Source organism: Carcharhinus amblyrhynchos, chromosome 4, assembly GCF_965287045.1.
Source record: "Carcharhinus amblyrhynchos chromosome 4, sCarAmb.v2.hapA, whole genome shotgun sequence".
Classification (NCBI taxonomy): domain Eukaryota; kingdom Metazoa; phylum Chordata; class Chondrichthyes; order Carcharhiniformes; family Carcharhinidae; genus Carcharhinus; species Carcharhinus amblyrhynchos.
The window spans coordinates 129,831,914-129,858,780 of record NC_137327.1 but is presented as its reverse complement, the minus strand read 5'-3'; the positions used below and the strand labels follow the sequence as shown (position 1 = coordinate 129,858,780).

At 41.7% G+C, this 26,867-nt stretch overlaps 1 protein-coding gene across 1 annotated transcript in view; it reads left to right on the top strand.

Moving 5' to 3' along the window:
• Window positions 1-323: 323 nt before the first annotated feature.
• The window catches only part of rxfp2l (relaxin family peptide receptor 2, like), a 113,102-nt gene continuing 86,558 nt past the window's right edge, over window positions 324-26,867 (top strand). The window contains exon 1 of the mRNA XM_080188268.1: window positions 324-382. Coding sequence (XP_080044394.1) covers window positions 337-382 — 46 coding nt within the window. The 5' untranslated portion in view covers window positions 324-336. The remainder of the gene's footprint in view (window positions 383-26,867) is intronic.

Here is a 26,867-nt window from a genome sequence, read left to right as displayed (position 1 = left end):
GGGTTTTGATTTAAAATAAAAGACGATATGATAATTGCAATCGACAGCAGACCTAGCTGCGGAAATGTCATTGGGATTTAATTCGGGGTGTATTTATTCAACACGCAGAGATTTTTTTCTCTCTCTCCTATTCTTGGCTGTCTCGGTGCTGGACTGTTTCAGAACTTGCTGTTGGGTGTGAAGGTGTAATTGGGCTGGCAGTCGGCTGGCGAGACGGGGACATAACTGGGAGAGAGGCGGAGACATCTCTGACCACCGATCCGGCAGAGTCGCGCACAGACAGACACAGACAGGCAGACACCAAGTCCGTGGACCTGACCAGACTCAGCCAACGGAATGGCACCTCAGTCATTGCCACTCACTCTTCTCGCCACCATTGTGGGTGAGTGACTTTTCTCGTCAATCTCACTTTGTGCATTTCTCCAAATCTCCTGCTGATAACTTTTAAGCATCGCCCGGGTTTTTATCCAATTGATATCTTCATTTGAAGGGAAAATGTAATTTGCTACTTAGCCGTTTGCAGGAGTGCATTGTCCCGCGGCCGTACCTGACATATATATTGAAAGTGTGTGTTAATTTTTATTAGATTTCCTCCCTATGTAACTGCTGTCGCGACGCTGATGTATTAATGTTCGGTGCGTCGATGGGAACGAAAGTGAATCTCGATGGGGTTGTAATTGCGGGGAGTGGGATGTATTGTTCCTGCCTTGGGTCAGGGTGGAGAGGAACTTTTAAAACTGTTCTGAGATGTTATTGTGTCGATGGAGTTGCACCTTATTGACAAGAATGCAGTTTATGATTATTGACTAACAGTACAAGCGCTTCCCTTCCACTGCTCAGATAAGGGGTCTGCTGTCTCGACAAAATTTTCTGAAATTGTCAGTAATTAAATAGTCAGCCTGTAAAGAGTCAGTTTTCCCCCCGTGTGTAACGTTTTGAATGGACTTGGTTATTGCGGATCCGCTGTTGTTGGGCGGGGGATTTACAATTAGATCTGTGATCTCTACCCTCGATCCAAGGACCGCTCACTCATTCAGATATAACTGGGATTGAATAAACTAGAACTCAAAGAGCTCAAGGCTCGAGTGACTGACCCCTCAGACCGCTGGGTGGGGGACAGAAGAGCAAACTGCTGTCCAGGATTCTCAACTCCAAAGACTGAAGTGAAATTTGAATTCAGCAACATGCGATCCCGTTCAAAGCCCGCTTGTGGGTCTTCTTGCCTGTGGGGCTGCTTACCTTCCTGACAACATTGAAAACAGTAATCTTTCTTGTACAGTGAGGTTAGGCCAGAGGTAGCCTATAGATCCTCAACATTGCCGTGTATGTAACTGAAAACAGCAAGGGCAAGATATTAGTCACAGCCCTCAGTCCTGCGAGTCAATTTCCCCTGGCGGGAAGTGAGAGGAGAATTATTAAACACACTGTGCTCTCAAGCAAGCGTTGAAAACTGCCGTGTAATGGGATTTACAAAAATCCAAATACCTTTGTATCCAGATTTGCATGTAATCAAATGCACTGATGTAGTTCTTAAAGGTGAAAATGTCTTTTCAATTCAGACTCTCGCTGTACAGATGAAATTGGGATTTTCATCTCCGTTTTTGGGTCAAAGTTCGATTGTTTTTTGAGTCTTCGTGGGTTTTGTAAAGAAATGTCATCATATCAATTGTGCATCTTCTAGAGCGGCTCTTACTGACGCTTGTTCGCTGCCTGAGCTGCCCTCCTCTCCCAATCCCGCTTCCCATTCCTATGTTTAAAATACTTCTCCACACAATACAGTATCCGTTTACACAGAGGTGAGCGCCGATAGATACATCTCCAATTGGTTTATATTCTACTGGCATTCCAGCGCAGCAGGTAAACCTGTTTTCAAGCTTTCACTCTGCTAATTAATTTTAATTAATTAATTAAAATCCTTGTCAGTTTCTCTTCCCTCTGTAGTTTGGGACATTCCACTGAGCGTGGCGCGTTATTGCAGTGGTGAAACTCATAGGTCCAGCTCCTAATCTCTCCAATATTAGCAACACTGGACTAAATTGGAGCTGCGGGATTGTGGGGTAGCTTCATCATGTTAATATGAACCCCAGTGATTAAATAGGCGTGAAGAGATCTTAGAACCATTAAAAAAAGTTACAGCACAGAAGGAAGTATTTCGGCTCATCTTGTCCATGCCAGCCCAAGGATATCCAGGTGCCCTTTCTAACCCCACCTTCTTGTCCTACGTCTAACATTGCTTTTAATTTTGGGCTATATTATTTTTTTCTCAGGAAATCATAGCAGCGCTCAGCAAAAGCCCCTAACCCCTAGGAAATGTTGCTCTTAATGTTAACATAACTATCACTGATGGTTACTATAACTCATTTTAAAATGGTTTAGATGGTTTAGAATTTTCATCCTATCACCCTCCATTCTGAAATATTTGAGACATTAAAGTGTATAAAATGAAATAAATGGTTTGTTATCTTTCTTTAATCTTCCAATGAACGATATTCCTGATACCATGCCAAGTTTTATATATAGATAGTCTCAGCATGATGCACATTACAGATTTCAGTGGATAATTTCGAAATTTCTGAATCCCCGTTTCATTCATTGACACAATACAAATAAGCAGAAGCAAACACTCAGCACCAGGTGATGGTACATAGGAGTTTTAAAATGTACCATTCCTTTGAGGTGGATTTACCAACAAATTGATGAATAAAGACATTGGCTAATGAGATCTGGAATTTCACCCATTGGGAGTAAATGGAGAAAAGCTCAGCCATTGAAATTCTGTTTAATACCCAATGAGAAGAGTTTAGTCCAAAACAAATTTATTTGATCCATTCAAATTCTATGCTTTGGATGGAATGAAAAAGAGTTGAATTCATTGGAGGGAACTGGTTGTCCTTGTATAGGAAACACAGTAAGTTAACACTGCAGCTGCAGCAAATAATTAGGATGGCAAATGTTACCTTCATTACAAGTGGGATAAAATATATAAGGCTTTGGTGAGAACACACAATTATGTTTATAGCTTTAGTTTCCAACAAAATAATTTGCCTTTGAAGAGGTTTGATTTCCCCGGATTGAAGGGGCTGTTCTATCAAGAGCAAATGAGTGGAATGGGGTTTAAAAGACTGAAAAGTGATCAGATTGATACATTTCATAGAGAACAGGGCAGATACTGTGAGGCTATTTCCCCTGGCTGAAGAATCTACAATCAGATATCATATCTCAGGATAATCAGTCAGCCATTTAGGACTGAAATGTGAAGAAATCTTTTCACTCATAAGGTCATTAATCTCTGGCATTCTGTACCCCACAAGATTATAAGTGCTCAGTAGTTGAATATATTCAATAAGAAGTCTCACAACACCAGGTTAGAGTCCAACAGATTTATTTGGAATCAAGAGCTTTCAGGACGCTGCTCCTTCATCAAGTGAGTAACTCATCAATTCGGCATGGAGGGAATGGGGAAATATGGGATTGAACAATAAAGCAGAGTTAATGCAGAAGTTCAATTATGATTTTACTGAATGGCACAGCAGGTTCAAGCGCTTTATGGCCTCCTCAGGTTCCATATGATAGACAGAATGGGAGAAATTTCAATCTTTTGAAATTTTTTATAGTGGGAGTGAATGAGTAATTCTTTGATCCAAGAGAGCTCTATACCATATGAATAATGTTTTTAAATAGATTCATTCACAGCATATGAGTATTGCTAGCTAGTCCAGCATTTATTATCCATTCCTAATTGCCCTTGAGAAGATGGTGGTGAGCCAACTTCTAGAATCACTTCAGTTCATGTGGTGTAGGTACATCCAGAGCACTGTCAGGAAGTGAATTCCAGGATTTTGAGCCTGTAGCAGTGAAGGATGGTGATGTAGTCCAAAGTTCAGATGGTGTGTGATTTGGAAGAGTCCTTGTGTTTTACTGTATCAGCTGCCCCTGTCCTTCTTGATGGTAAAGGTCACAGGTCAGGGAGATGATATTGAAGGGATCTTGCTAAGTTGCTGCAATGTTTCTTGTAGAGGGTATATACTGCTGCCACTGAACGGCACTGAGGGATAGAGGGAATGAATGTTGAAGGTGGTGGATGGGGTGGCAATCAAGGAGGCTACATTGTCCTGGATGTTGTTGAACTTCTTGAGTGTTTTTCGATCTGCACTCATTGACACAAATGGCGAATATTCGATCACACTTCTTACTTGCGCCTAGTAGATTAATGGTCAGGTTTTGCGGAGACAGAAGGTCGACTATTCATTGCAGAATTCCCAATCTCTGACCTGCTTTTGTGGCCATAGTTTTTATGCTTGTTCCAGTTCAGTCTCAGTTCAATGGTAATCTGCAGGATATTCGTCGTACGGGTTTCAACAATGGTAATGCTATTGAATATTAAGGGAAAATGATTAATTCTCATTTGTTGGAGATGGCCACTGCCTGGCACTTGTTAGTGCAAATGTTACTTGCCACATATGAGCTCAATGGGAGAAATGTGATTTGTTGAAAATCTAGATTAAGAAAATGGATAGGAAGGGTTTTTCTCCAATGCAATTCCATACGTTTGGGGTGAATAAGCAGGCTGCTGCTTTCATTGCTGTTCCCTTGTTCATTGTATTGATGTATCACGAATATGCACAGTGTAGAAGATACACACCTTAAATTCCATAGCTTTTGTAATGAAAAATGGTAAGAAGTTACACAACACCAGGTTAAAGTCCAATTTCAGAAAAAAAACATTTACTGGAAACAGCAGAATTGGAAGAGACTAAAGGTATGGGTTTTGAGGATATTCTCAAAGGTGGAGAGAGAATTGGCAGAAATGAGAAATGGAGTGGGTGAGAGATTCAGATCTCAAGATAGAGAAAGTTGAAGAGAATGGCTTCAGATGTCATCAAGTGTTTAGGGAAAATCTGTCAGACTGGAATAGAAAATGAAAAGGACATGAACTCAGATACAGAGCTGCAGGAGTTTGGGGAGGGTGGTTGGGTTGGTGTAATGAGGCCAAGGAGTGATTTGTAAATCAGGATTATGAAAAAGGGTGCCAATAAATGTTGGCATTTAAATAAGCAAAGAAGATTTAGTGCAAACAAAGATAACAGATAGTTTAGCTTTGGATGTGTTGGAGTCTACAAGCTTGAGAGCCAGGAATAAGAATGCTGCAAAAGATTAAGTTAGCATTTTTAAGGTTTAAATCATGAGCCAACAGTAGGGGCGAGTTTAGATGGAGAAAAGTAGTTTTGCAAATATACAAGTGGGTGGTTTTATCAACGGATAGGATAAAGTCTTCAACCTCAAATCAGGATCCAAAATGGCACACACTTTGTGCACATTGAAATTCAACTTATGCCAATAGTAGGGGAAGGTATGGAATTAGAAATTAGCATGCACTTTGAGTGAACAGATTGCTAGGAGCCAGAAATAGTTTAAGTAATTTATATTTGTATTCTGTGTATTAGGAATAAGGTATAAGGTTAAATTTAAGCTTAATTTCTGATCCTGTATTTGTGTGTTACAGAAGGGTTACAATTTCAGTTAACATCATGTTAAGCAAAGGATTTTAGTTTCACTTTAAGCTTGCCTGCATCATGATTGGGGTTTCATGACATGAAAGAAACTACAGGGGTAAAAACAAACTAATTTTGCTTAGCAGCCAGTGGCTCATATTGAAAAGTAAAAACATTTAGAATTCAGTTGGTATCAAGTATTTGAGAAGAAAGTAGCTCTAATTGCAAACATAGGCAGGACAATAGAGCAAGTGTCAGGAAGCAAGTCCGAAAAGCTAAAGAACTCAAAGTTCCAAAACCAGAAAATGAAAAGAGGAAAGTCTCAGGAAGGCTCAAGTCAAATGGACAAAGAACCAGAATCTGAACAAGATACTGTTCACTGAAGTTAAAGAGAAGGGCAGAGAGGGAGGCATCCAATTAAAGACAGAACTGCAAGGTACAGACCAAGTGAAGTCGCGAGCAAAAAGCCAGACATCTGAAGTATTCCTAAAGTTGATGACACCTAATACAACCTGTGAAGAAGTGGTGCTTTGTTGGCATGGCTGAGTACCTGAGAGATTGTGTGGAAGCTTGAATACACATGGTGTTTCAGGCTGAGGAATTCCAAAAGGAGAGACTGAAATCCTGGATGTGGATCCTTGGTGAAAGTGTCTGAATGAAAGCAATGTTTGGGAGAAGACTCCAACCATGTTCTTCAAAAGAAAGATTTGGAAGCACTTTGTGAAAGTCGGAGTGACATAAATTGGCTCACAGTGTAATGGCAACTGTGGGTCTTTGATGAGAAATCCGCAGAAGTTGCACTGTCTGTCATTCAGGGTGTGGCGTGTCTGACCACATTTTGCCTATTGGTTTACATGGACTGTGTATTTATGGAAAATATTAGAGTATGATATATTCAGTAACTTAGGTTATCCTTATAAATCTGTATATAACCATGAAAATAGAGCTGGGGTGAAGGAACAGTTCATTATAGTTCACTTTTTTTAGTTAATAAAGATTTCATTCCTTTGTTAAAAGTTAATCAGCAGTCCTGTGACTCTGCTCATCCGCATCTCTATACAGAAAGAAAAGGTTAGGATCTGTTGAACCTGGCTTCCATTCTGAGATCTGACTGTCAGTAGTAACATCAGTTGGAATGGTGACACAATGACTTGGTCTTCTGAACTTCAAATTGGACAAAGTTATAGATTATTCAAGACTAGATACCATACGATCAGACAGGTGTTTGAGAAGTTGAAGATGGTAATATAGTAGTAAAGTTGTGTGTTATCAACATAAATGTGAAGATGATTTTCATTCTTTCAAATGGCATGTACCTCAGTGCAGCTGAAGAATAACGGGGATCCAAAGAAGGATCCTTTGAATCTCTGAAATAGTCCAGTGGCAAAGGAAGGACAACTAAACAAAAACGTGTCGATTGTATTGATAGTGAACATTCATGCAGCTGTAAAATGATGACCAGATATTTCAAACATCTAATTGATTGTCACAGATACACTTGATTTAAGCTTACTTCAAAATAATTGGATAATTTCAAGTCACATTTGTGTCACATCGCAGACTGCACATTTTGTCCATAAAAGGAAGAAACACTTAGCTTTTAGAATAAATCAATCGTAAAAGATTGTGTGTGCCATGAATGTTATATTGCTCCCATTCAATAAAACATAGGTTAGTTTGGCATGTCTGAAGGTCTCTTGCCTTTTGGTTACCATAAAAGGTGATTTTAGATTTTTAAGTAATTCAGATGAATTCAACATTCATCAATCCTTGCAAACTCCATTATTTTGAACTGTTCCAGAGCCCACCATTGCTATAATTTTAAAGAAAAAGAAAAAAATACAGATTCTTGGGGATGCCGTGTACAAATATTTAAAGGTTACAGGAAAAGTCAACAAAGCAATTAATAAAGCATATTGGATCCTGGGCTTCATAAGTGAAGGTTAGAGTACAAATACTCTATTGTACTCTAAATAAATCACTTTTTCAACCTCAACTGGAGTATTGTGTCCAATTCTGGAAATCACATGTTAGGAACAATGTGAATGCTATAGAGAAGATACAGAAGAGATTTACTAAAATAGTTCCAGGGATGGGGACCTGACTAAATTGGATAAATTTCTCCTTAAAGCAGAGGAAGTTAAGATGAGATTTGGTATAGGTGTTTAAGTTCATGAAGGTACAGATGGTACAGATGCAAATAACACTGTTACTGTTTAAAGTACACCACCTCTGCACTGGCTATGTTATATCTGATTATGTGCTGGTTGGTACCAGTCCCAGAAATGGAAATATGTTCCATTCCAGCACAAATGATGGAGTAAATAAAGAAAATTGTTTCCAATGGCTAAATGGCTGATAACTGTGGATACAGATTTAAAGTTCGAAGTCTGATATGGGACCTCCAATAGTGCAATGCTTCCTCACTAGGATGACAGCTTTGAATTTTGTCTTTAAGTGGGATCAAACCCAGAACCTTATAGTTGTGATTGTTGGATGCCAATCTTCTCATGATCTCTGCCACCTAGAAGAAGAGGAGCAGATGCACGGGAACACCACCACTTGCAAGTTCCCCTCTAAACCACACACCATCTATGTCACCATTCCTTAAGTGTAATCGGGTCAAAATCCTGAAATTTCCTCCCCTGCAGAATTGTGGGTATACTTACATTACATAGGCCGCATTCGTTCAAAGGTGGAAATGATGTCTAAACACAATGCAAATTTGTTCACCTTTGCTTGTGCTGGAATGGAACATATTTCCATTTCTGAGACTGGTACCAACCAGCACATAATCAGATATAGCACAGCCAGTGCAAAGGTGTACTTTAAACAGTGACGGTGCTATTTGCATTTGTGCCATCTCTGTGGCATCTGCAAATTAGATTACCAGCGTAGAACAGTTTTGTATAGCATTTGGTTAAAAATGCCTCAACTTATGCACTGAATGCTATTTCTTAGCTGCATTTGGACACAAGTCTATGACAGAATCATGTTGCTTCAGCCTACTAGACCACCCTGCCCCTGGTCTTTCTTTTGAGCCAAGTCAATACGCATAACAAATTGCTTTTTTTTGTTTGATGGTTATCCTGTACTTTGGTGGAAGAACAAAATGAACCAAAAAAGTCAGACTTCTTAATTTCAACACATTTAAGCCAACATGATGCAGGATGATGTCATATATTTGGAACAAAGGTTGTTGCCATTCTCTCCACATCAGTAACCAGCAGAGTGAACAAATTTCCACTTTCAAACATGTTTTTCTTGTGTCAATGAAATAATGAAAATGAATTGTTGGTGGGATTAGACAATGAATCCATACTTTTTGCAATGAATTTATGCTGCACTTTTCCAATATTTAATTCTCATCTTAGACTCATTTGTATTCCCATATAAATGTCTAAATGAGGTAAAGGAGAAAAGGGGTACCAATACACAAATTTCTCAAATTAGTTTTGCATTTTAATAAGGCCAGTAAAAAAATAAACAAAGTACTGGAATTCATTTCAGGGGGTTAATATTGAAAGAGAAGGAAATTATTTTAAATTTGTGTACAACACTATCAAGTAATGAGTATTGTGTGTGTACAGTTTTATTTATCATATTTTTTAAAGGACATAGAATCCCTGGAGAAGATGCAAAATGATTTACAAGAACAATACCAGAGATGAGGAGTTCTAACTATTAGGAAAGACAGAATAAGCTAGGCCTGAAGAGAGAAAGATGAGAGGTGATCTAACAGAGCTCCTTGCAGTTATAAGGGGGTTTCATATGGTGGCTGCGAATATACAATCATAGATTCATAGAATCCCTACAGTGCAGAAGGCGCTACTTGGCCCATTAAGTCTGCACTGACAACAATCCCACCCAGGCCCTTTCCCCTTAACCCCACTTATTTAGCCTGCTATTTGCCCTAACACTAAGGGATAATTTAGCATGGTCAATCCACCTAACCTGCATATCTTTGGACTGAGGAAGGAAACCCATGCAAACATGGGGAGAATATGCAACTCCACCCAGACTTATTTCCACAGAATATACCTCTACTTATGTACGAGTCCAAACTATGGACATGTGTAAGTGTCACCAATAAAGAATTCAGTAGGGGCAATCTGTGGGGTGGAGCTAGAGGACATTGGTAGAATGCTGAATGAATACTTCACATCCATCTTCACCCAAGAGAATGAGGACGATGGTATGGAATTCAGGAAGAGAGACTGTGAAATTCTTGAGCAAATTGATATGGGGAAGGATAAGGTATTGGAGTTGTTAGCAGCCTTAAAAGTGGATAAATCTCCAGGTCCAGATAAATTGTGCGCTAGGCTGCTGAGGGAGGCAAAGGAGGAAATTGCAAGGCCTTTGACCCAAATTTTTAATTCCTCTCTGGACACAGGGGAGGTGATGTGGATGTGCCGGCGTTGGACTGGGGTAAACACAGTAAAAGTCTGACAACACCACGTTTTAGTGCAACCAATTTATTTGATAGTAAACTCACAAGCTTTCGAGGGGACACCCTCTTCGTCAGGTGAATGGAGAGTTCTCCAAAAAGCTTGTGAGTTTACTATCAAATAAATCGGTTGGACTAAAACCTGGTGTTGTCAGACTTTTCATAGGGGAGGTGCCAGACGACTGGAGAACAGCTAATGTGGTTCCGCTATTTAAGAAGGGTTACAGAGATAAACCAGGGAACTACAGACAGTGAGTCTCACATCGATGGTAGGGAAGTTATTAGAGAAACATCTGAAGGAAAGCATCCATCTACACTTGGAGAGGCAAAACTTGTTCAAGAATAGTCAGGATGGCTTCGTCAGAGGGAGGTCTTGCCTAACTCCTCCTTTTGAGGAGGTGACCAGATGCGCATATGAGGGTAGTGCAGTCAATATAGTTTATATAGATTTCATCAAAGCCTTTGACAAGGTCTACATGGGAGACTTGTAAAGAAGATAAATTTGCATGGGATATGTACATCATCTGGCATCTCCCCACACGTTAGAGAGGAATTGAAAATTTGGATCAGAGTCCCTGCAATCTCCTTTTTTGCCTCCCACAGGGTAATTTGATAAAGTGAATTCAAAATTGACTCAGTTTTAGGACACAGAGATTGATGACAGAAGGCTGCTTTCGTGACTGGAAGCCAGTACCTAGTGGTATACCTTAGGGATCTGTCTTGGGCCCCCTATTATTCATCATTTGTATAAATGACTTTAATGACTATGACTTGGAGATGTTGGCATTGGACTGGGGTAGGCAGAGTAAGAAGTCTCATAACATCAGATTAAAGTCCAACAGGTTTATTTGGAATCATGAGCTTTCAGAGTGCTGCTCCTTCATCAACGCAGAATTGCTGAGCAGAAACTGATAGCCGCGTTCCGCATGCATGAGGACGGCCTCAACTGGGATCTTGGGTTCATGTCACAGTACATGTAACCCCACCACTGGGCCTGGGCTTGCATAATCCTATTAACTGTTCTGGTTTGAGACAATTCACACCTCTTTTACCTGCACTGTCTATACCTGTGAAGACTTGATTAGCTGAAAAGGCTCACATTTCAACCATTATTTTGCAATTTTTTCTTTGTCTATATATGCCGTGTTTGTGAAACCTCCCTTTCCACTCATCTGATGAAGGAGCAGTGCTCCGAAAGCTCGTGAATCCAAATAAACCTGTTGGACTTTGATCTGATGTTGTGAGATGTCTTGCTGCGCCCACTCCAGTCCAATGTTGGCATCTCCACATCTTATAAATTGTGCGCTAATCAAATTGAGTAATGTTGCAACCTTACCTATGTGCATTAGGATAACCAATATTTATTACATTTTGCAGTGAACCAGATTGCATGATATGGCTCATAGCAAGCTCTAAAAGGAAATAAACCATCTTTTCATTCGCATTGACCAGCAATGATTACCTACCATAATGCCTGTTATGCATAGAATGAATGCCTGTGTTCACATTGGTCTGATGGAAAGCTGCCTGTTACAATCCTTGGCCAAACCCTGGAATGTGGGGGGAGGTCCATTTAGGGACCAACAATGTTTTGCGCAAAGTAGATAAAAGTTGAGATTCAATACACCGGCTTTTGGAATAAAGACATATCCAGGGGTTTTGAACAAACTTTTCGACACAAGTTCAGAAAGATAAAACAATGTGTATTTCATTTTCTTACATTTAGGATAAGTTTGAAGTCTAATTTCTTGGATTTCTCAACACCCCCTGCCAGATGTCTGTCATATTGTGAACCAACCAACCTCACTGAAACTTTCTAAGGAGTGTTTCCAGTCTTCAATTTGAAGATTCTGCTTTGGAATTCTCGCCAAACGTTGTTCCCACTTGGACTGCTTTAACAGTGCTTCACCTCACAAAATTTCAATCTCTTTCTGAAATTCCTTCTTCCTGCATTCCCGAGTCTGCAATCCAGCCTCTACAAACTGGTATAATTTCAGTTCTTTGCTAACTTCATTGAGCTGGCACTGCCCTAGTTTCTCTGAATTCTTATCTCCCAACTGTATCCAGCTATATATGACTCCCAAGATTTCCTCTCAGGGCTTCCCTTCAGCCCTATTCAAGTACCAGGGCTTGCACTGAGCTATCCTCGATTACCAGGGCTCCTTCAAGCCATCTTCTCAGCTCCTGAGAGCTAATTCCAGCCCTTTGGCTGCATGGAAGTTCTTCCCCCTGCTCCTGACTCTCCTGAAACTGACAGTCTCAAGAAGAGCTCTTCGCTGAACCTTGAACTGATGAATCACCAAAACACTCCCAGAAGGTCCCACCCTTGTTACTGGCAGGAACCAATGTAACAAGCATTGGAACATCCTGTACTTTAAATGTCATAATCTCCACAGATTGCTAATATAACACTCTGGGACACAACAGTCAATTTCGTCACAAATCTGAAAAGTGAAATGCCTTTTTGATCTCGATTTTCTCTTTTTTCCTTGCTGTTCTTCTGTAAAGGAACAGATTCTATTTCTAGCATTCACAAATTCTGCACCCCCTCCCACCTCACCCAGTAGTCTCTTGTACCTCATCCAATTCCTATGGTCCATCCTTGGTCACCGTGCCTTCAACCATTTAGATCACTCCCCAAACCTTCGCCTCACCTCCCTGCACTCCTCCTTCAAAACACTGCTGAAAACCTAGCTGCTTGACCAAGCATTTAGTCACCTATTAAAATGTCTCCTCCTGTGGTATTGGTGCCTTTTGTTTTCTGATTATGGCCTTGTAAGGAGTGAGTTGTTATTGATATCAGTGATGTCATCATTCATTTCCTCCCCCTGTAGTATAAATATCTCCCATTTTCTCTGCCTTTTAGCTTTGACAAACGGTCATCTGGTCGCAAAACGTCAGCTCTTTTCTCTCCTTACAGGTACTGCCAGACCTGCGGAGATTTTACAGCATTTTCTCTTTTGATTTCAGATTCCAGCATCCGCAGTAATTTGCTTTTATTAAATTGTTATTGTTGTTGGGTGATGGTTTTTATTCCAAAGGGTGCAAGCAGCCATATTGCTGCTTTTCCCCAGGAGCAATGCCCTATGTGTGAGGCCAGACAGAGAGATGCTAAATGTCCATCATTCCATTCTGCTGCTCCAATTACTGGGGAATGGCAATTGCGATACTCCAGCGAAATGGGATCCAAACACCAAAGTGCTCAGAATCAATCTGTTTGAATAAAAGAAGCAAACACCAAGTCAGAATGTCCTACATGGTTATGAGAAAGATTGGGTGCAAGATGCAGCGCTTGCCTGCTGCGTGTGGGCAAACCTTGCACCAGTGAAGCTTAATTTCAGCTCCTTTTACAGGATGGCTAATTTTATTTGCCAGCCATTAATCTTCTGGCATGTTCTAGCTCATCATTTGGACTGGGAATAGTCCTATGTCCCTATTCCACTGGAACTAGTCTCTTATTGTCACCCTGTTTGTTTGGTATACAGGAGGCAAGGGAAGAGAGAATAATTGTGGATGATACCATGCCTACTTTCTTTTGAGAGCAGGATTCGAGAGTGTACTCAAAGGTACTTTGGATTAGAGATGTACTGTTGTGAGGTATCACTGTATTTCCCACTCTCTTCCCTTTTACGCCAACTATGGTTTCACTGCAGCTATGCCACCTGGCCTTACAACATTGAAGACCTATAGAGAGGCAGCAAACCATTCAGCTGCATAGTCTATCATATCCTAACCCTAAGCAAATGACCACCCGAGTGCACTTTGCAGCAGGGATGATTAGATAATGATAAGGAATGATGGGAGGAATTCCATAACCTCATCGCACCCGTTTTGCGGCAGGAAAATATTGTAAAGTCGAGCGTGATATGACTAGTGGGAATGGCGCCCATTTTCATGACCATTCCCATTTTACCACCCAAAAAAATCAGCATGATTGTGACCCCGCCCAAAATGGGCGGAATGTTAATTTGCATTTTTCTTTGCATTCATCACAATGTAATTAGCGAGCTTCACTCTCAATCTTCTCAGCTCACCTGCCTTACTGACCTCATTCTCTGTAGCTGGAATTGGTCAGGAAAACACCTCAAATATAAAAGTCAGTTTCAGGTGCCAGAGCAGTAAGGGTGAGTGAGGAAGTAGGTGTCTGGTTTCAAATCCACATATGGGTTGTGGGTAAGGGTGTACTAAACACCCATGCAGGGCCCTGGGGGGGGTGGGGTGGGTGTGTGAGGGTGAGGAGTGTGAGGGTGAGGGAATCTCTCCTGGATTCTTGGAATGCCATGGCAAATGTTGTGTGTCGCTGGCAATGCATGGCACCTGCTGTAGTGAATGATTTGAGTGCCATGCTTGTGCTACCGCACAGTAGCAGTGTGCTGAGGGACATCCCCCACTGACGTTAACATGCAGCGTACCTCTGCTGACTGTCAGGGTAAGTACATTCCGGTTGGAGGGTAATCAGAGACATATTAGTCACGGGTGTGGGGTGAAATAACATTTATTGGTGCCAATAAAAGTGCTAAGTGGTAATACAAGAAAAGTGAGACTTTAAAGCGCCTAAATGTTCTATTTAATTAGTGCTCTCCTTCACTTGTGCCATCTTAGTGCAACTACAACTTCTTAACTTTACGGGGTCTATCACTACATTGGGGGCCACCTGTCAATGGCAGCAGCAAGTGCCCTCTGAGACTGGGCCACGCTCTGCAGTCCCTCAGCCCTGACTCTCTGTGAATGGGCCACATTCCCAAAGGCTGCTACTGTAGTCTGTTGTGTTTCGGCACTGTCCCGCTGGGTATCCTGCAAGCTCTGCAACCTCTCAGCCATGACCCTCTGTGAGTGGGCCACATTCTCAAGAAGTGCAGTCATAGCGTGCTGTGTCTCAGCACAGTCCTGCTGGGTCCCCTGCAAGCTCTTGAGCCTCTCAGCCATGGGCCCCAGAATCTTGATAAGCCTGCTGAGGCCCTCAGCTGTGGCCTCCTGTGACTCAGCCATGGTCCTTTGGGTCTCTGCTGTGGTCTGCTGTAACTCCACCATCACTTGGATCTTGCCACTCATAGTGATGATTTGCTGCCCCAGGCTTTCCACAGTGGATGCCACCCATGCAGTGTTGGCCTGGGAACCACACAAGACAGGCAATAGCTGGTCTGCCTAAAAGCTTTGGGACTTCTCCCAACAGCCTCGCAGTCAGTCCAGTGTTGCTGTCAGCCCCTCCTGCATTCCCTGGCTCTGTTGCTGCATCTCCAGCAGCTGAAGGAGAAGTGATCGCAGAGGCCCAGCATGTAGCCTGGGATCAGCTGAATCCTCGCCTCCAGAAGGCCCCTGCGTGCCAGGGGTCTCAGATGTTCCCTCCACCACTTGATGTACATCAGCAGATGTCTCACGTGCGCCAGAGAGTAACCCAGATGCCTCGCCACTAACTTGACCTACATATGTGAGACTCTGTGGGATGGTGAACTGTGAGGTGGAAGCTGACGCAAAACGGGTGCCGACCTCGGAGGTCCCTTCATCGGCTTTCTCCGAGGAGCCTTCCAAGCTGTCCAAGGCAGGGTGGGTGGGAGCAGCTGTTGGGGCCGCAATGCCAGATGCCCCGACACGTTGGTGTCCATTCCTGTAACACAGGACACAAGGTTAAGTCCAAGAGAGGAGAGGAATCTGGGCTGTATATCTCCAATGAATAGAGAATTGCCAGGTGCTCACTTCTGTGCTCCAGCCTAACCATAATGTCACTAATGGTGCGAATGCCCTCTTCTCCTGCAAGCTCCAGTGCCCACTATTCAAAGGGGGGGAGGACACAGATCTCAGGCAGACCAGCCCCTGACTTCACCTTCCCCCAGCGATTAGGTGCAATCTTCTCCAATGGGGACAGAAGGAGACATGTAAAGTCGGATGGCATGAGTTCTGGAGGGTGTCACGGGCTGACCCTCAGAGGGCAAGCACTGTGATACTCTTGGGTGGGGGAAGGTGCTTGGAGGTCAGGGACTGGAAACATGCTCAGTGCTGGGAGTGGGGGATCTGGGGGTCATTTAAGGGTAAGATGCTAGGTGAGGTTAAACATTCATCCTTGCTGCCCAGATGAGGTAATTTAGTTTCTTACGGCACTGCTTAACGTTCCACCTAGCCTCCAGTCCTCATAGTACCCACAGTGCCTTGGCTCTAATGCATGCTGCCACTGCTTCACAGGCAGCATTTCTATTGCCTTCCCCTGGGGCGACATCTTGCTGCGGGGAAAGAGGGTGTGCTGCTTTGCTTCCACTGCCTCCAGCAAACTGGCCAGACTAGCATATGAAAATTGGAGAGCTGGAGGCCTGCATTGCATGCCTGTCTGTCTGTCCTTGGGGTTTTTATGGAGCTTTCCCTTGTTAGGGCAGATCAGTTTCAGGAAGTTTGGATGAATCAGGTGCCTGCTGGAGCATTCCAGTGAGTTTAATGCAGTTTGCATTGTTACCATGGAGGAGAAGCCAAGTCAGCACTTGCAGGTGTGCCAATAGCAGAAGGGAGTGGAATTATGTCTCTGTGATGGTCGGGGGCAGGGGAGAGAGAGGGTCATGTTACTCGGCAATCGAGGCCAAGGAGGTGATGAAGAGGCTATGTACGTGGAAGTCCCAGAAGGATGGCAGATAAGGGGGCTGGTAATGTTGGGAGGGGGAGGCTGTATTTGGCTTGGCGGTTCTGTCAGGAGAGTTGCTTTTTTGTACTTGTTCTGCGCTTGTGCTGTTTGTGGTACTGATCTGAGCTGCAGGCTGTCTGGTGAGTTAAGCCCTCACCCACTGCCTCAAGTGGCTAGAAATGGTCTAGCCCATATTTTCAAAGATGGAGTGCGTAAGATTGGGAGAGAAAACCTGCCCAAAAAACAGACCAGCAATTCTTCTGTTTTCATCCTAGTTGGACACTTCAAAAAAAACTCTAAAATTTTGCGCTATGATTCTGCCTTATGTTCTATCTGTCTTGCTGGGGACACCATGGCCAGTATAATACCCCAAATGATGTTTTGGTTGAGATTAGCTAACTCAACACTGGATTGAGATGTACTGGATTGCATGGGTCAGCATTGCACCACATAATGTGTTAATCCAATAAGGCAGAAGGAAGGATATTACAGAATGTCTGTCGCTAAAGGAAAATAGACACTTCCTGGTTTTTATTCAGGAATGGAATATGTTTATTCCCTTTTCCACTGGACTGTGGCCTGACCAATACCCACTGCCCTGTCAATTTTTCTAAAGAAAATAAGATTCATGCCGTAATATAATAACCTATATGCATAAAAGTCCAAAGATTGAGGGTTGGAAGATTGGCCATGCTAAATTGTCCCTTAGTGTCCCAAGGTATGTAGATTAGGAGGATTAGTGTGGTAAATGCATGGGGTTAAGGGAATGGGGCAGGGGGTGGGTCAGTGCAAGATGCTCTGTTGGAGATTGGGTGCAGATTTGCTGGAACAAATGGCCTCCTTTTGCACTGTAGGGATTATGTGAAGATGTGTTAATGGATGGTGTTGAGGGGTGATCCCTTTTTTCCTGATGGTGACTGATACTTCCAAGTTGGAGAGATTGCTACATCTGAAACGTGGCAGCGGTGTGTTATATTTGTCCAGTTCCTTCGAAGATAGAGCTCATTACATGTCCATCTTTGTAAATAAAGAGACACTGGTGCTGGCTTTTTGGACTGAAATAAGAGTTTTGACCTTCTGAATCCCCTATGTAAGAAGCCCCAGCAATTTTGAGACATCATGCAACATTTTTAGATCTCTCTCTCTCTTTCTGGCATTCAGGTAAATTCAGTAGAATATGTTTATTCTTTAAACCATTTAGGTGAATTATATTCCATTGACTAACTCGTGAAAGACAGAGTTATTACCTGATGTTCACACCTCTGTTTGCCTGTGTATGGAAGCATCAAGAATAAACCAGTGATATTAGAGAATCACAAGATTTTGAGTTTGTGAATTTTTTGGAGTTATTAAAGTTCAGCTTTGTTCACATAAAAAGCTATGCTGGAATAGGATGAAATCATTATTGAAAATGACCCTGATTGTTCCTGTCACCTGGACTGTCAGTGCTTTTCAGGAAACAGGTTTCGCTTTCTGACTTAATATGACCAAATTCTATGCCCAATGCTACAATTTACCCATACATTTCACTTTTAGAACACAATTAAATCAGTTCAGTTGGATGTAGTGGGTCACGCTGACCATTCACTTTACCAGAACTCAATGTGGTCCTGCCTGCGTTTCCATTGTTTCCAATTGGACCATACATGTTAGACGGAATATAGTCTGATATCATTATCTTGGCAAAGTGTGGGTATTCAAACACAATGTGGAACCATTGTGTTTAAGTTAGAACCTTTTTGACGTTGATTAACCTAATGGTGAAACTCTCTCACAGAAGTTGACAGTTCAATAAACTCCCACTATGTATAAAGCATTCTTAAAAGTTACACGCATCATTGAATTCCTTTAACTCTCCTACATCAAGTATATACAAGTCAGACAGGCTATGGATTGCCAATAAAATTAAGCTCCCTCAACACTACCCCCTGAAGTACTCCAACATCAGGTGTCACTTTGCTTATATATGGAATAAAACTCCTTTTGATCTAGTCTGATATTTACCAACATCTCTTGCAGCTTGTGGAAACGTGCTAAAGTTTCTTAAAAGTACGGGACTAATTTTTCGAGAGAGACAGAGAGAGGGGGCTTTTACCACATTAGTCTGTTTGAATTTGAAACAAACCAGAACAGTGTATTAACCCAGTGTTCCATTCACTCCAGCCCTGCTTGCAATGCTTTTGAAGTTATCACAGACCAAATTGCACAGGATGTGGAAGGAAAGTGCAGGGCACGGGCACAATTGAAATGTGAAGCTTATTCAAGGAACAGCTACTGCGTGTGTGTGATAAGTATGTACCTGTCAGACAGGGAGTAAGTGGTCAAGCGAGAGAATCATGGTTTACTAAAGAAGTTGTATCGCTTGTGAAGAGGAAGAGGGAGACTTATGTCAAGATGAGGCGTGAAGACTCAATTAGGGTGCTTGAGAGTTACAAGTTAACCAGGAAGGACCTAAAGAATGAGCTAAGAAGAGCCAGGAGAGGACATAAGAAGTCTTTGGCAGGTAAGATCAAAGAAAACCCTAAAGCTTTCTATAGGTATGTCAGTAATAAAAGAATGACTCGGGTAAGATAAGAGTCGGTCAAGGACAGTAGTGGAAAGTTGTGCATGGAGTCCGAAGAGATAGGAGAGGCGCTAAGTGAATATTTTTCATCAGTATTCACACAGGAAAAAGACAATGTTGTCAAGGAGAATACTGAGATATAGGCTATTAGACTAGACGGGATTAAGGTTCATAAGGAGGAGGTGTTAACAATTCTGGAAAATACGAAAATAGATAAGTCTCCTGGGCCAGGTGGGATTTACCCTAGGATTCTCTGGGAGGCTAGGGAGGAGATTGCAGAGCCTTTGGCTTTGATCTTTAGGCCATCATTGTCTACAAGAATAGCGCCAAAAGACTGGAGGACAGCAAAAGTTGTTCCCTTGTTCAAGAAGGAGAGTAGAAACAACCCTGGTAATTACAGACCAGTGAGCCTTACTTCTGTTGTGGGCAAAGTTTTGGAAAGGATTATAAGAGATAGCGTTTATAATCAGACAGTCAAAGTGGGACAGATTGTCAGAGGTAGGTTCTTTACTCAGTGAGTAGTAAGAGCGTGGAATGGCCTGCCTGCAACAGTAGTGGATTCGCCAAAGTTAAGATCATTTAAATGGTCATTGGATAAACATATGGATGATATTGGAATAGTATAGGTTAGATGGGCTTTAGATTGGTCACAGGTCGGCGCAACATCGAGGGCCAAAGGGCCTGTACTGCGTGGTAATGTTCTATGTTCTATATCAGTAAAAATAAAATGCATCCAAGCAACACTTTACACAAATTACTTTTTGGAATGTAATGATTGTTGCGTAGGCAAGTGTAGCAGCCATTTTGCAATAGCTTGACCAGGAATCTGTCCCACTTTGACTGCCATTGGTATATGATGGAAGGATTTACCAATTGATATTCAACCTATATGACATGTTATGAATGCACCTTCCTTGGTAGCAAGTCTTAGAGTGGGATTTGAACCTGGAGTTTCTGGTTCAGAGGTGGGGACACTACCCACTGCACCACAGAAGCCCACTCTTCCGTTCCTTTACCGTTGCTAAATTTTCATTTTGTCTACCCAATACCCAATACAGCATGAGCAGAAATCTCCTCTCGCTAACTACTGGGAAAACCACAGCAATTTCCTTTGATCCCTGTTACAAACTCCTTTCTCAGCCACTATCTCACCACTCTCTATGCCAACTGTCTGAGGCTGTACTAGACTGTTCACAACCTCGATTTCATATCTGATCACATATTTGTGCCATCACTGTGGCCTTCTATTTTCACTCCTGTAACATTAATCAATAAAGCCCAACTCTCAGATAATTTGTTATGGAGATCCTCAGTCATATCTTTGTAACCCCCAGACCAGACTATTCCAATGCACTTCTGACTGGCATTCCACATTATACTGAGACGTGTTATGATCAGAAAGGAAGGTAATGATAAACTTCAAGAGGACAGGCTGGTATCATGGACAGGCAAATGGCAGAGAATGCAGAGCAGTGCAAAGTAATTCATTTTGGTGGGAAGAATGAGGAGAAACAATGGACGCAACTTTCCACTTCTGCAAGCCACAAGACCAGAAATTCACATCTGAGGTTAATGGACCTTTAAATTGTCCATCAAATTTTCTGTCCTACCTGCTCCGATTCCTGCAGTAGGCGGGATGAGAAAATTCCAACAAATATAAATTAAAGTGCACAATTCCAAGGGGGTACAGGAGCAGAGGGACCTGGCGGTATATGTATGCAAATCATTATAGTTGTCATGACAAGTTGAAATAGCAGTTAATAAAGCAGTCAAGCTCCTTATCTTTACAAAAAGGACTGTACAATACAAAAGCAAGAAATTCATGATAATTTATGATATATCAAACCCCAAACTGGAGCATCACATCCCATTCTGTGAACCGTACTTTAGGAAGAATGTAACGATATTGAACGGAGTACGGAAAAGATTGGTGTGAATGGTTCCAGCGATGTGGAACTTGAATTGGGTAGATTGATTGAAGAAGCTGGGGCTATTCATCATGAAGAAGAGATAACTAAGCGAATATTTGATAGAGGTTTTCAAAATCATGTGGGGTCTGGACAGAGTAGATCATGAGAAACTTCTCATTGTGGAAGGCTTGAGAACTAGAGGACATATTGTCAAGATATTTGGCAGAGAAGATCTGTTAACAATAGGCAAGGAGTGGTTGGGATCAGGAATGCTGTGTCTGTAACGGTGGTGATGGTAAATTTGGTTGAGGCTTTCGAAGGAGAATTGGATAATTATCTGAAGTGAAGAGAAAATACACTAATTCCAGTCGCTTGAGCCATGCTTTTGGTCACAGTGGCTCTAAGCTCTGGAATTCATTCTCTAAACCTCTCTGCCTATATTTCCCTCATTATGATATATCTTAAAACCTTCCAACTTGGTCGCATGCTCTTGTATCTCCCCATGTAGCTTGGTGTCAAATTTTGTTTGATAATAGTCATGTGAAGTTTTTTGGGATGTTTTACAACATTGAAAGTGTTGTTCCAATACAATGTATTGTTACCCTTATTACCAACCACTGTCCTTTGATATAGCAGTAACAGCAATGATTTTTAACTGTTTTCACCCAGGAGTCAAACAAGTGACTAAATCACTTGTTACATTCTGATGTATTCTTTCAGAAACAAGTAATAATCAATAGTTAAAAAAAATTAATAATTTGCAATACAGTAAATATACATTTTCTTAATAGTCCAACCATGGCTAATAAGAAGAATTAAATACCAGTATTATATGAAAGGAAGAGGCTTATAATGTTGCTAAAAAAGTGCAATAGGTCTGAAGATTAGCAGGATTTTAGAATTCAACTAACAAGACAAAGGAAGTTAATTAGGAAACAGAAAAGGGAAAGTGTAGAGACATAAAAGTGGGTTCAATGTTCTTCCATGGGTATGTGAAGAAGAAGTCTGGTGAAAATAAATCCGTTTCTTTTCAAGGCAGAGCCAAGGGAAATTAGAATGAAGAGTAACTAAATGGCATAGATAATAAATAAATACTTTGGCCAAGATTTTTGTACACTGAAAAAAACAGGAATGAGTGTGGCTTTGTCTGCAAGAGCATAATTTGAAATTGAAAAGTTGCCTGCATCAGTTTCCATAGGCAATATTCCATAGACAGGAAGAGGTTTAAGTCAGGTTCAGATTGTGATTCCACATGCATGTCGCCATTGACACCTAGGGAAATTTATTTATGTTCTCCCTTATTTTCATTGGGTCAGGTAGTTTTGTGAAAGCTTCTGAAAACCCACCTTATTTGACTGTTCATGATTTTTGGGCAAGTCTGCTGAGGAACTGGGAACATGCTGGCAGATAAATGTTAAATGTTTTGATAACTTCAGATGTCATTCTTGGATGCTGAATTATAAGTTAGATATGTTTTTACAGCAGTGATTGATTATAAGGTTCTGATCTGTAAAGGTAAATTGACCATTACATTGAGCAGCATTATATACGTGTTGATGTGCGTTACAGTACTTTTCCCATTTGGAAAAGTGCTAATATGCATTAAAAACTGAAGAAAATAGTGCTTGGGAACTTTAGTGTCATGATCTGAAGTGATTTAAATATCCACTGGGATTTAAATTTTAAAGAAAATAATCTGTAGCCTTAACATATGGGGAAGAATTCAGCTACCTGATCCTGGGCCGCTTTGATCGACAGGCCATCTAATGTATCTTAGAAAAACCCAACTATCTGTTATTTTGATTTCACTGGGCTTCATCATGTGGAGCTGCACGAGTTTGTTTTGACAATAGAGGCCTTTGTGAATGCTTGGTTCAGTTTTGAAAGCTTATGAATCACTAATCACAGCAGGAGATTACATATACAGTTCCATCGACAGTTTTAAGATTCTCTTAAAGTACTTTGGTATAGTTACTGAATAGATGCTTGTTTTTATCCCTCCTTGAATGACCATTTCAGAGAATGTAAGTTCCTTTAATTGATTCTTTTTTTCAGTGTGAATGGTTATGTGAATGTCAGCTCTATTAGATTGTTGGAGGTTTCTTTTTTTCATGTCCAATTCAAAGACCTCTTATCGCTGTTACATGATTCCTGATATCTACCTATAATGGATACTAGATGAGTTGTTATGGAAGGTACATGATGACAGAAAGTAAGTAAGAGATATGAAGGGCATGGAGAGGACATGGATCTATTCGGGACCATGAAAGGGGATATGGAGAATATATGAGATATGGAGGGGGTATGAAGTGTATGAGAGCACATGGAGGAGAAATTGAAATCTGAGGGGCATGCAGGTAGGAGGCGCATGAAGTAGATGTGGGGACATTAAGAGGCATACTAAGGATTGTGGAAAATACATGAAGGAATGGAAAGGCATAGTTGTGGCTTAAGAGGGCAAAGAGATGTGCAGGGGTAAGGGATAAAAAAAAAATCTGGAAATAAGAATCCACTGATGACCATGAAACCATTGTCTATTATCAGAAAAACCCACCCTGGTTCACTAATGACCTTTAGGGTAGGAAATCTGCCGTCCTTACTAGGTCTGGTCTACATGTGACTCTAGAGCCACAGCAATGTGGTTAAATCTCAACTGTCTTCTGAACAAGGGCAACTAGGGATGGGCAATAAATGCTGGTCAGCCAGTGATGCCCATGTGCCGCGAATAAATAAAAAACAACTGGGCTGATATCACAACAACTGAAATGGGCCTTCTAACCAGCGTCTGTACCACTTCAACACTCCGGCCTTCCTAAAGAGGTGGCATTCCAAAAACCTTGCCATTCATATCTCTCGATACAAAAATATGACAGATTTCGGAACTGGGTACAGCTTTGGGTTGGTGCAATCAGGAAATAGCCTGACAAAAGCTTTCACATCGAATAAATATAACCCACCTCTCAGCAAAGCAGAGGATGAGAAAAGGGGAACGAAAGGCCAGTCAGCTTGAGATCATTGGTTGGGAAAATTTTGGAATTTATTATTAGGGATATGAAATTTGGTCAACCTAACCCTGAAACAATGAGTGCCATGAGGGATGATGGGTCCAGTTCTAGAGTTATTTAAAATGTAATTCAGCAAGCTGTAGATGAGTTGCTTTTGACTTACATTTGCCAAGGTGAAGTTTGAGGAATAACTGCTTTAGGTTGCTAGAGCAATTTAGGGATATTTGCTGCACAGGGTAAGAGAGAAAAGACCAGTGAGGAGTTGTTGAAGTATAACTTGGTGTGCAGTGTGACCTGGGAAAGGAGAGGAGATAGTGAGGGGGCAGGTCTGGGAGAAAGACCATATCAATAAAAGGTGTTTATGGAGCATCACATCTACGAACCACAATGAAGGATCAGTGAGAAGGTTGTATTTCACCAAAGATGTTATCATGGAATTGTACCGTTTTTGTCACGTAGTTGGTCCACTAACCTTCCATACTAACCTGGAGACCCAGAGCATAGCGAGGACAGCCTTGCCTGGAGTCAGAACTGTCACCTTACCTTCAGATTCCACACAACTGGATTTTTCCAGCTGCAAGCAGGCAATATCAACAGCATTTTGTAGTTTGTTGTTCTTTGGTGCATTGGGGATCAGAGAGACACTGTAGATAATGAGAAGGGACTTAATCCTCCTCTCCCTGAGTTGCAGGGATGAAAGGGTGGCTTTTGGCTAAGATTAAGCATCAAATCAAGCCTGAGATGAGGAGGTGGAAGCTGATGGGGTGTTAACTTGGATCCTGGATGTGTCTCTTGTGAGGACCATGAACTGAATTCAATTTGAATAGTTTCTTGAAGCAAGCAAGGAGATGGAGTAAGGGCTTGCCCTTCTGCCCTGTGCATTGGCTTTGTAACTTTAAAAATGGGGATTCACCAGTATAACCGACTTTCCTGATGATGCAGCTGCCACTTTTGTGCACACCATGGGAGCTGTCTCTGTATGCAATCGCATCAAAAAATCTATCTTAATGAGTACCTACTCTCCCAACAGTACCCATGATGCATTTATTCTGCACCAGCCCAAAATACTTAACATCTTCAGCCTCCAAGATGCACCAGAGGATTTAAAACTTCTGTCAATGCTGTATTTTCACCAGGTAGTTGGAAAGATGACCAACAACGTTGAGTTTTTTTAAAACTGAGGGCACTGGATAATACAGTACTTCTCACACCAACCTTTCACCTCTGCGACCTGAATTCGGACACTAGCCCAAATGGTTGGGATGAAAACAACTTCTGTCTGCCAGGTGAAAGGGAAATTAATTTATGCACTCTTAACCCAATCCCAAAGGGCATTTTCCCCAAACTTTAAACTGTCGTTAGTTTGGCAGTTTCACATAGAGAGCCTGAGAATTGCTGGTGACAAGTGAAAAATGTCATTTTGATTTCTGAACTATTGAGCACAGATTAGAGGAAGCTTTATTTTGTATTTAATTATGTAATATCTGATGTGAGGGTACTTGCTAATAATGTTAGGTGTTTAAAATGGGACAGGATTCAATTTTTAATACCAGTCTCATTCATCAGCAATATTTATCATTTGATAAATTGGTTAGATTCACTCTTTCTAAGTCAGTAGATTCTGGTTTGGGTAAATGTTTAAAATTCTAATATCTTTATTTTGCTGCAAAACAACTTACAAGAGTGGATTATTTTTTAAGTGAATTTGCTGGTATTGTTGTTTACAAACATGGAGAAATATTGACCAGAACATGAGTAGAACTCTATGATTCCAGTTGAAAGATCATGCGATCTCTTATGCCCACCCAAGTAAGCATTTTGTTTTGGTTTAACATATCATCTGACAGACTACTGAAGAGTTCTCCTGATAGTCTGGCAAACATTCCATCTTTCAACTAATGCTAGCAAAAACAGATTAGCTGGTTATTCATCTCACTGCTACCTATGAGAGCATTTTCTTCACAAAATAGCTACCACATTGGCCACCATAAAATTGACTGCAGTCCAAAATGAACTAATTGTACATGAGGTTCCTTGCAATGTTATAATTTCTTATGTTCATTCCCTTCAGTTAGACAACAAGATGAATGTACGCCTCACTCTCATTGGTTTCCTCTATGGCATCAAAAAGGATGATTGTGTTTCACATAATACATATTTTAAAACTGGTGCAAGTATTTGCTCTATTGAACTAGGACCAATTTTTGCTTTCAATGTTTAAGCATCTGCTTTGTCCTTAATAGCCTGGATATTGTGGGCCCGATTTTACCATCAAGTTGTGCCCATTTTCAGGGGCAAAAACTTGGTGAAGTTGGTCGTGAGATGAGTAGTGCAATCCGCACACACCTCTGCGCTGGTTTCCCTTTTACCAAGGACCAAAAATGGCTGCTGTCAGGACCACGCCGGAAACGGGCGCAACATCATTTTAACTGTATTTGCATTCATTTAAATTGACTTAATGGGTTGTACTTTCCCCTTTACCACTGTGTTCACCTGTCCAGATTTAGCACGGAACAGACATGGTCCACAAAGATCTGATTTGGGCGCCCCAGCTTCTGAGGAGGTAAGTTGCAAGCCTCTTTGTCAGATCGGTGATTTGGGGAGAGGGAGATGGGTCAGATGACTCTATGCGTCAGATCGATGGGGGGCAGAGGGAGGCGGCGGGTGGGCAGGGGAAGGCCCGCTGCCACTCTGACTGTGATCATTGAGGGGGAAGGGGGGTCCGCCACCATTCTGTGTGTGAACGGCGGAGGGGTGGGGGAGGTCTGCTGCCACTCAGCATGTGATCAGTGGGGGGGGGGTGCAGGGGGCAGGGGGCTGTGATTGGTCTGTGTAGCAAGGGTTGG